Consider the following 11,371-nt stretch of genomic DNA (forward strand, 5'->3'; position numbering starts at 1 on the left):
GACAGCCAGACAGACAGAGAGATAGATAGATAGAGAGAGAGATATAGATAGATAGATAGATAGATAGATAGACAGACAGACAGACAGACAGGTAGATAGATAGGCAGACAGTAAGACAGATAGTAATTCTTTGGCAATGTTATTCCCATGTAACTGATTTCTGTGCAGTGATTGGTCAAGGTCTGATCAAACTGTGTCCTGACAGGTGGCCCAGACAGATGGCCTCGTCCAATGGGCTGTGTCGGTACGGCGCCCGCATCGACTGCTGCTGGGGTTGGACACGTATCTCCTGGGGCCAGTGCCAGCGTGAGTAACTGCTGCTTTAGGGGTGAACAGTGCTGTGGGGGGCCAGCTAAGGGTGCTTCTATACTTCCATGATGCTGTAACCTTCTTTTAGCCACTTAACAACAGCACAGCAAGTCACCAGTTGCCATTTATGAAATGCATTTTCATACCTTAACAAAATTGAACAAAACCTCTATGGACAATATTCTGTCCTAAGTTTGGCATAATGTTTTACATACTGATTTACATGATCCATTTGATTCCAACACAAACTGTAGAATGAATTGGTGACTTGTAATGCCCTCACTGAAGTGGTAGCTGCAAGGTCAGGTCACATGGCTGAAAATAAGCAAGACTACATCCCGGGACATAATGCTTCTGAATTTCATGCTAACTAACTGGGTTAGTCGTAAGAAAATACCTGCCAGTTGTCCGCTTTGTCTTTGAGATATTCTGCATGACACCCAATATTATGTGGTTCAGTCATTTGGAATAATTAAAAGGTACAATGAGCAGTTGCTGCAACAGCACCACATTCCTGCAGGATTAGTTTGAGGTCTAAAAAAGACATGGAAGTCCACTCATGTATTGAAAAAAAAACATACATTTTTAAAGACTTAGAAAATGTAAGATGTTTGTACAATAATAGGAAAGCTTAGGAAGAAAAAAGTAAAGAAAAGAAAAGTAAATAAGATAAGAAAGTATTAAAAATGATTTAAAAAAATATCACATTATTATTATTATTAACCAAAATAGAAATAGAAATGACAACAGCATTCTTATTCTTATTCTCATTCTTATTCTATAAGTTAAATGTTGTTGGTGATTGCATTCCCCATAATGCCCTTAAGTATTAAAAATGATCACATTGTTATTATTATTAACCAAAATGTAAATACAAATAACAACAGCATTATTATTATTATTATTATTATTATTATTATATAAGTTAAATGTTGTTTGTGATTGCCTTACCCATAATTCCCTTAAGCAAGTATTAAAAATTATAAAAATGATCACATTGTTATTATTATTAACAAAAATGTAAATACAAATAACAACAACAGCATTATTATTATTATTATTATTATTATTACTATTATTATGTTTTTTATTGTTGGTGTTTTGTTGTTGTTGCTGTTGTCATTTTTATTTAAGTTAAATGATGTTGTTTGTGATTGCATTACCCATAATGCCCTTAGTTGGAGCTAGTGTGGTTTGTGCCAGATCTGTAATGTGAGATCCCTAAAGAAAAGTGCATTCATCTCACACTAGAAGTGATGAGGCCTCTCAAATCTTACACTGCATTAATCACATAATGATTTTCAAGTACGGATTAGCTCATTTTATTGCGTTATCATGGAATCAGAGGATGTGCTTCCCCTGCTCATATTAATAGCGTCTCATGCTTCATTTATCAGCTTCCATATGTTCGCTACAAATCTAAAAATGATACAGCATGCTTCTGAGTGAATGTTTGACCGTATCACCAACTGGAAGCAGCCTAGTGATGATTCATAGGCTATTCCGTGATGCATGATGATATTAGCGGGACAATGTATCGGGCAGCCTGACAAATGCGAGATTCTCTGCATGGCTTGTGCACTTGATAGCCCAGCTGTTGCCTTTGCCACAGAATTGCAGTTTGTCTGGGGGCCACATGCTGAGGGGCTCCAAAAGCTAACGCTGATGCTTCTATGCTTGTAGATTGCCATCGTTTTTACCATATTTTGTAACATGAAGCAATGTTTTCTTTGTGTGACTGTGTGCGGATGTGTGCAAATGTCTCTCACACTTCACATGGCCGAGGTACGCCTTTTTAAATTTGGTATTCTTCGCCCAACAAAGACTGTATTATATGAGTATGCCTGACACAGACGGCTGAGAATGGTAATTGGAAGTAAATAAATATGCACAATGGGCGGCGAACCGACCGATTCTATCCTCAATCACGGACGGCAAGGCTGCCAGCGGTTGAACTCGCAATTTTGGCAGAGAATAGAAAGTGCGCGGGGGGACACCGAGGGCTCCATCATGACTGATTACGAGATCGCTGCATCTCACATCTTTGATGAAATTGCTGCGGTTTGTTTTGGCCGGGGTGAAGATACACATCGAGAATGAAGGCCGTAATGAATGCATCCCCGAACACAGACTCCTCTGGGAAAGTGAAGTGCTCGGCTCTGAAATGCTTTTCAAATATTCATCCAGTCAAAGGTTTCGCTAGGCGCCGCAGTCATATCTGGCTCCATTCACACCGCAATAACAGGAACATGAAGCTGCAATATTTGACTTTCTCCAAACAGCTGGTTTAGGGGGCAGCCCTGGGTTTCGTGGGCTGAATTGGTGATTAAGATTAAACCTCGCACAGCCGAAATTAGATTCCCCGCTCATAACACCCTAATCATCTAGAGTTAACAAGATCTCAAGCTGAGGATGAATTTTGATGAAGTTCCTTCCTGTGTGGTGAAATATCTCAAGGATAAAGGCGTCAGGACATCTTGGACTGTAATCTCTCTCTCATTCTCTCTCTAAAAGCTGGATTTTAAAGGAACGTTGCAGGTTCAATACAAGTTAAGCTCTATCAACGGCTGTCATGGCATAATGTGGATTACCACAGAAGATCATTTCGACTCATGCCTCAGGTTAAAAAAGAGCAAAAATCATAGTTACACTGGAAGTCCATAAGGACAGGCAGTCTACATTAAAACGTATATTATCGGTTTAAAAATTAGGGGTTAGTATGTTTTTTTTCTTCAGTTGGTCAAAAGTGACAATGAAGTTAAATAAATTTTTTTAATCCATCAAAGAATCATCAAAGAACAAAAATATTAAGCAGCACAACTGTTTTCAGCACTGATAATAAAAAGAAATTTTTCTTGAGCAGCAAATCAGCATGATTTCTGAAGGATTGTGTGACACTAAAGAAAGGAGTAATGATGCTGAAAACTCTGCTTTGCATCACAGAAATCAATTACATTTGAAAATATATTAACATAGAAAACAGATATTTTAAATTGCAATAATATTTCACAATACTAATGTTTTTACTGTATTTTTAATCAAATATATGAAGTTTTTGTGTTGCTAAATCGGGTAATAATTTGTGTTAGTGCTTTAACATGAATAAATCCTGAATACTGACCAGCTTCACTTCATTGAAAATGTTTCACTTTAACTGAGACTTTTGTGCTTGAACAGAAGAATGCGTCTTATCTGAACACCCTTTAATAATCAGAGTTTGGTGAATCCAAATTTGAGCTCCAGTTAATATCAGAACAAGGTAATCATTCAGTTTCATGGTATATATCAAAGTACTATGGTATCTTTTCAAGGGTAATGTAAGCTGTGGGAATGGCCGTCACTGCTGTTGCCAAAAGCATCAGTTAATTAGAATTAATTGGCCCTCATGAGGATCGGTGAGGTCAGGCAGGACAAGGTGGGTGATGGTATCAGAAAACAGGATCTGCAACACCAACTATACTGTTCCTAAGCTGCTCCTAAAATACCAGCTCAGCAAAGTATTACTCAAATGTGTGAGCATCAGTTGTTCGCAGGGGAGTGAGGAACTGCAAAGAAACCTTTGTTACAGAGGCAGTCCCGCCTGGGCAAGAGAACATAGAACTAGAGGAGTGCAAGTTCCTTTTTTTAAATTTTGGAAACAGATTGAGCATTGTTGGACAGTGCTCTGATATAGTGTTTTGCACTTTGCAACACATTTAATGAATTATATGAAATATGTACTTTATATGTGTCTAAATATTAAGAAATTCAGATGTTTGGGGTGAGTCTTTTTTAATGTTTTTGAAAGAAATCTCTAACGCTTATAAGCTTTAAAAATACAGTAAAAACAGTAATATTGTGAAAATATTATTACAATTTAAAATAACTCGGTTCTATTTTAATATATGTGAGCCTGGAGCACAAAACCAGTCATAAGTAGCACGGGTATATTTGTAGCAATAGCCAACAATACATTGCATGGGACAAAATGATCGATTTTTCTTTTATGCCAAAAATCATTAGGATATGAAGTAAAGATCATGTTCCATGAAGATATTTTATAAATTTCCTACTGTAAATATATCAAAACTTAATTTTTGATTAGTAATATGCATTGCAAAGAACTTAATTTGGACAACTTTAAAGGTGATTTTCTCAATATTTTGATTTTTTTGCACCCTCAGATTCCATATTTTCAAATATCTCTGCCAAATATTGTCCTATCCTAACAAACCATACATCAATGGAAAGCTTAATTATTCAACTTACAGATAATGTATAAATCTCAATTTCAAAAATTGTCATAAAATTGACCCTTATGACTGGTTTTGTGGTCCAGGGTCACATATTTTAAAATGTAATTTATTCTTTGATGCAAAGCTGAATTTTAGCATCGTTACTTCAGCCTTCAGTGTCACATGATCCTTTTGAAGTTATTTGCTGCTCAAGAAACATTTCTTATTATTATAAAATACAGCTGTGCTGCTTAATATTTTTATTTATTTATTTATTTATTGAGGATTCTTTGGTGAATGCAAAGTTTAAAGAACAGTGTTTATTTGAAATGTGTATTTAGTGCCACTTTTGATCAACTGAATGCATAAAAAAAATATGAATTTCTTTAAAAATAGATATATATACTGACCCCAAACCTTTGAAAGGTATGCAGGTATGAGGCACTTTACCATCAGCATGTCAAAGATTTTAAGTATAAAATAAATTAATACATAACTAAATAAGACTCTCTCTCTGTATATATATATATATATATATATACTGTATATATTCCATTAATACAGTATAAGAACATGTGAAATGTGAGTGACATAAGACTTTGTGTATGTGTGATTGTATGTTTTGCATTTGCACTGCTTGTCCATCAGCATGGCTCCCATGTAATGTTTTCATCTCACAATTAGACCAAGCTTCTTTTTTTCCCTTTTTTTTTTTTGTCTGGCCGTTTGTTTTGCAGCTCTCTACGTCTTAACCCGCAGAGTATTCGGGATAAGGTGCCAACCCCAAGGTTAGCACCACATCATATTTCCTTTGCAATCATCTTGCCTGAGCGTCATTCAGTGCATGCATCCGCTGAATCCCGAGTTCCCGTTTATTTATAGTCCCCCACACGCGCTTCTCCTTTGAGAATATCCTGATATCCTGTGAACACTTCACACCTGCTCCTGCCACCATATGAATATCTGGACCCTCTAGGATATTTGAATATCACTGTTTATATTCACTTATTTGTTTGCTCCCCAACACAAACCTCGAAAGATCTCACATCAAGAGTGTTTTTGGTCGTTTTAATACTTTTATTTAGAGCAGGAGAGAGAGAGGACAGGAAATGGAGAATGGAAACAGGAATTTTTGCAAACTTGCATCACCCATAGAGCAGCTAAATGTCATCCATCTATTTTTTTGTGGGTAACTTAGAATGGATAACACATGACCAAAGCAAAAACAAGAAGAAGGGGGAAAAAATATTTGTTCTGTAAAGAAGATTAAGACATGATTTTGTAGTGGTAGAATTTTTTTTAGCATGAAAGTTAAATATATTAATAATTAGTGCTGTCACACGATTAATCGCGATTAATCGCATCCAAAATAAAAGTTTTTGTTTACATAATATATGTGTGTGTACTTTGTATATTTATTATGTATATGAGCAATATCACTCGAGTACGAGAGCGATACCGGCTCTATATCAGCATGGCTGTGATTAGGCCAGAGGCACGAGGCCGCAGGCAATCACAGCCGCTGATATAGAGCCGGTATCGCTCTCGTACTCGAGTGATATTGCGTTTATACAACAGTTCAACGAAACGTGTGTAATTAAACAAGAAACAACGGAGTGCCTAATAAAACCCTCTTTTGTGCGGAACTACTTCCTTCCGCCACGGATTCAAAGCTCAAGTTGACAGTTAAACATACGTCACTTTTAGAATTGGTAACAAGGGCATGTGCTGCTTCAGTTAGGTTAATAGTGAGAAATAGTGAGGTTATAAGAGAGAAACAATGCGGCAAGACGTGCATCCAAATGAGCATGTAAATCTTTTCAAAATATATGCTGTATGTGTGTGTCTTTATGTATACATAATAAATATACACAGAACACACACATATATTATGTAAACTGTAATCGTTTGACAGCACTATTAATAATAGATTAATAATATATAAATAGTGTGTGTGTGTGTGTGTGTGTGTGTTAAATTATATATATATAAGTCATTTATTTATTAATTTATTCATTCATTCATTATTAATTTATAGTATGATCTATATGTATCTAAACAAAGTCAGCATTTAAAATCACTCAAATATCTGAGGGTGACATTACAGGTCTGGCACAAACCACTAGGCTAGGGCTTTGCAAGGTTGATTGATTTTACCTACTCCTACTAGAGAAATCATTATTAGCCTTTCAAATTCCGACTTATTCCGAAACTTATTTTCATCAGATTCACCAATTACTCTTTCTGGCGTATGTCTCTGAAGCTGCCGTCCGCTCATGCGTCATCAGAGCGCTGATAGGTATGCTATGCTGAGAATGAAAGTCTCCGGGGATGGAGGAGCACTTGTGCCGAGCGTTTTGAAGCCAGCGGGACCGTTTGATGTGGTTTGTCAATAACGGTTACTTCCCTTGGCCCATTTCGCCTGTGGTTTGCGTTCCAAGTACCGGCATTCACTGAACCGGACCGCAGCAGATAGATTTCCCTTTAAAGCCCCTTCCTTAAGCTCTTCATTCGTCAGCACTTAAAAATATAACCAATGCCTGTGATCACACGGCGTCCCACCTGGATTAATCCACGATTTCATCACATTTGATAACTGTCTGGCCGGCGAGATAAGGCAGCCGCCCGGATAAACTCTCAATGTCAGAGATCTCTGCCTCTTTCCTTGTTTGTCTCCTGCCAGCTTAGGCTTTACCGCCAAATTAGGGCCCGTGTTTGTCCTTTTGTGTTTTTAACTCAGGGTTTGATCTTACTGCTCAACCTCCATATTGAATAACGCAGGTTAAAACCGAGGTGAACATGTACCTTTGATTAGCTTCCTCAGTCTAATAAGGTAGAATGAGACGGGTTGATTCTTATCGCGCTATTTTTTGCCAGAGTGGGCTAATGCCTTTCTGCCTTCATGCAGTTTGAACAGGATGAAAATAGATATGTGTGTCTTTAATCTACTGTACACACCAGCAGGATCTAGTCTTGCATTCACCATCTGGGGTCCAGTGGGTTTTGAGTTGAAAAGACCTCAAAGGTTTAAGTCTTAGTCATATTGTCACATGTTTGTGTATTTGTGGTGTATTCTTAGCTCCTCTCTCATTGTGAGAATGGCACCAGTGAGGAAAATTAACAGCTCTGATAGGCCTCCATAATTGGAGACTCAATGAAGCTTTGAATGAAAATTAGTCTCAGCCGACTGCAGACTCGGCTATGAACCAGCGCTGAGTGTTCTGCTGTAAGCCTGGTCTGGTCTGGTCCAGTCTAATGTCACAGACGTACAGCAGCTGCTGCTTTGTGTTACACTGTACAGATCAAACTGTGCACACTCAGTCCCCATAGAATGAGACTGCAAATAAGTCTGGAAAATATGTGCTGCACTGCAGGTGATAAAGTAGCTAGGCTAAATAGGAAACCTATTTTGAATACACTACCAGTCAAAAATGTTTAACAATTAATTTTTTTTAGTGTTGTTGAAAAAAGTATAACATTTTCGCCAAGGCTGCGTTTATTTAATCAAAAATACAGTAAAAACTGTAATATTGTGAAATATTATTACAATTTAAGAGTAATTTGAATATATGTTTAAATATTATTTATTCCTGTGATATCAAAGCTGAATTTTCAGCATCATTCCTCCAGTCTTCAGTGTCACATGATCCTTCAGAAATCATTCTAACGTGCTGATTTCCTGCTCGATGTCTTGTCAGTTTTATTAGTGCTTAATTATTAATGGTTTTTATTACTGACAAGACTAAAATTAGTTTTTGTTGCTTAACATTTTTGTGGAAACTGTGATAAATTATATATATTCAAATAATTTTATTTTAATTTTATATTGTAATAATATTCCACTATATTACTGTTTTTTTTTTTTACTGTATTTTTGAGCAAATTAATTTAGCCTTGGTAAGAGTCTTCTTTCAAAAACATAAACATAAACATAGTGTACACACAAACAAAATAAATCTAAAATAAAGGTACAATAATTATTATTTTATATTATATAATAATAATTGTTTTTATGTCAAATTAATCCTACTTTATATATATATATATATATATATATATGCATGCCTCTATTATTCATACTTAAGACCCGCATTGTGGCATATTTATATAAAAAAAAAAACTGCATTCTTTAAAAAATTAATTAAAGAACAAGACATCTTTGACATTTACTGTTAAAAAATATTTTCAATTTTAATAGTAAAAGACTGTAAAAAAAATTCTACGGTAAAAATCTGTCAACTGGTTAACAGCAAGTTCCCTTACTATACATGGTGTATAACTGTAATTGATCTACGGTAATGTGACATTTGAGGTAGTTTTACAGTAAAACACTGTTAAATGTACAGATTTTAGAAGTAAAAACAAAGTTATCTTATCATTTAAAGTGACTCTTAACATTTGATGGTATTTCGTTCAAAAAATAATGTTAGTTTTTGTTATCAATTATGCACAGTAGGTTTTCCTGTTACACATAGTGTTGTTAAATTAATGTTTATTGCATTATTTTAGTGCTGTGTGTTACCATGATGTTTTTTTTTTTTACAATGTACTACATTAAACATAATTTGATTTGCGTCGCTCTAATCCTAATCTGCCGTACTAAGACAGATCCATTTCCTGTGCCAGAGCTGCAAACACAGACCCCTCATGAAAATATTAGGAAGAGTAGTATAAAATGGGATTAAGCTTTTTTTCTTTTTTAATTTGCCTCTTTTTGTCACTATTTTGAAAATGACAGATCCTAAATTTACCCCATGTCAACTCTGAGGATGTTTTCCCCAAGTCTAGATCTCAAAGGTTTCTGATGTTGCACAGCTCTGGGCTGTTTCCCAATCCAAATGTGAGATTTAATGAGTCATAAAGCAGAAGTGAGGTGGACCGTACACTCGGCATGTCCCAGGTTCATTAAAATGACCAAGGCAAACAATGAATTATTGATGTAGGGGGCGAGCGTTCCAAAATAATGTTTTTGTGGATCTCTCGTCCACAATATCCTCGAGGTCTAATTGTACGGACACTTATTTCCCACTGCAAGAAAGACAGTTTTTTCTTAGCACGAAAACTAAAGGCTGTTTTGGTACATGTTTCCATGTCTACTGCATAGACTCTGACATTTGGTGTAAAGTGATACTGATGATCTTTTCGCCTACAGCGGTATGTCAGCACGGATGCAAACATGGAGAATGCGTGGGACCCAACAAATGCAAGTGCCATCCAGGTTACACAGGAAAAACATGCAACCAAGGTAAGTGCTAAAGTAAAAAAAATAAACATTTGAAAATGTGATATAAAACTGTATGTAACAATTATTTTCAAAAAAAAAAAAAAAGAATATTTTAAACAGTACTGAAACTATTTATTTTAAATGTATTTTTTTACATTTTATAAAATTTTTCTTTCTTTTGTGTGTGTGTGTGTGTGTGCTTTCGTGAAGTATTTCACACCGTATTTTTTAAAAATATATTTTTATTTTTTATTTTTGGTCTGTGCAGCTGCTGTTAACCATGAAAGTGCGAGTCAAATTGACCTGCCAACATCAAAATTTTGCATGCACGTATGCATATGCATGCATGCATGTTCATGATTTTAAATGAGAAATTGTCACACATTTTTTATGTTAACCATTATTTCAACAACTCAAATTGACCTGCAACATAATACAAGGGTTAAATCAGCCTCTCCATTACAAAGCACCAATTTGTCACTTGCATTATTTAAAAGCCTCTGGATGTAGATGTCACCCTTTGGGCTTTTGTATTGAGTCGTATAGTGATTCAGGATGTGAGGTTTCCCTTAAGCAGATAATATCTCAATTACTGCCCTAAGAACCCTGTACCGAAAATAAAACGGAGCCGGGGGACTAAATTCTGTCTGAAGTTGTCTCATCAGAAGAACGCTGGCATCTGAGATAACCCCTGATTTAAAATGGCACATTCACATTTGAGAGGAGAAGGCTGGGAGACTTAGAGGAGTCTGTGCCCTTGGAAGGCAAAGGGAGAAGGTGTAATTAAAAGACGGGAAGGAAAGGCAAAACAATCCCCTCTGGAATGTGGAATAGAATCTTTTCGATTTTCCCTTGCGTCATGGTTTCATGTCAGGTCGATGAGACTGCTTTTGCCTTGCTGCACCGGGTGGAAATGTGTTATTTTTTCGTGCGTTTCTGTGGGCTCCCGTGGTAAGAGCGATTAAAAGAATCAGATGTTTTTTAGAGGTAATTACAGATGATTGTCATGCCGAGGGCTTATTTGTCTTGCATGTTTAAAACTTTGACAGGTGCTGGTTAGCGCGGACACCTGGGTGGCATATTAAAATCATCAGTGCAGATAATCAAGCCTTTAATTTTCGGTGTGACTGACTGAAGTGTTTTTTCAAGCCGCTAAGTGTTTTTGTTTATTGCAATTATCTGTAGCAAAACAATCAGCATGCAAATTCAATTATACCACACAAGATGCCCAATCACTTGTATTTCATAAGATTTTTTGAATCCCTTGTGAAATTATAGTTGATACTTTGTGGCGTTTTATCCTAGCAATGCAACGATTACTGAAAGCTCTCCAGAACAAGCATTTCTAATGATTCATATACAGTATAATATCTATATAGCTAAAATACCTATATGTAAGTGCACACTCAGACCTGATTTACTGAGTGCACAATTGCATGCAACAGATTGCATGAATACTTTTTATGTGGTTTACTTCAGATAGTCATGCAAAAAGTAACACATAGAATATAGCTTGGATTTTCCATTTTAAAATGCAGGGCTATTATAGTTAACTAAAACTGAAACTAAAATAAAATCCTTAACAAATAATTTACTTGAAATAAAATAAAAAACATATACAGTA

At 35.9% G+C, this 11,371-nt stretch overlaps 1 protein-coding gene across 4 annotated transcripts in view; it reads left to right on the plus strand.

The window, feature by feature from the left end:
• LOC107729354 (nephronectin-like) overlaps window positions 1–11,371 on the plus strand; it is a 56,952-nt gene that overhangs the window by 15,038 nt on the left and 30,543 nt on the right. For 2 of the 4 annotated variants that reach the window (XM_016539830.1, XM_016539832.1), the window contains exons 2-4: window positions 206–306; window positions 5,261–5,311; window positions 9,676–9,768. In XM_016539830.1, the coding sequence (XP_016395316.1) occupies window positions 206–306; window positions 5,261–5,311; window positions 9,676–9,768 (245 nt within the window). The remainder of the gene's footprint in view (window positions 1–205; window positions 307–5,260; window positions 5,312–9,675; window positions 9,769–11,371) is intronic. The other 2 variants (XM_016539831.1, XM_016539833.1) reach the window with 1 other exon arrangement.

Source organism: Sinocyclocheilus rhinocerous, unplaced genomic scaffold, assembly GCF_001515625.1.
Source record: "Sinocyclocheilus rhinocerous isolate Xijiao unplaced genomic scaffold, SAMN03320098_v1.1 scaffold1148, whole genome shotgun sequence".
Classification (NCBI taxonomy): Eukaryota; Metazoa; Chordata; class Actinopteri; order Cypriniformes; family Cyprinidae; genus Sinocyclocheilus; species Sinocyclocheilus rhinocerous.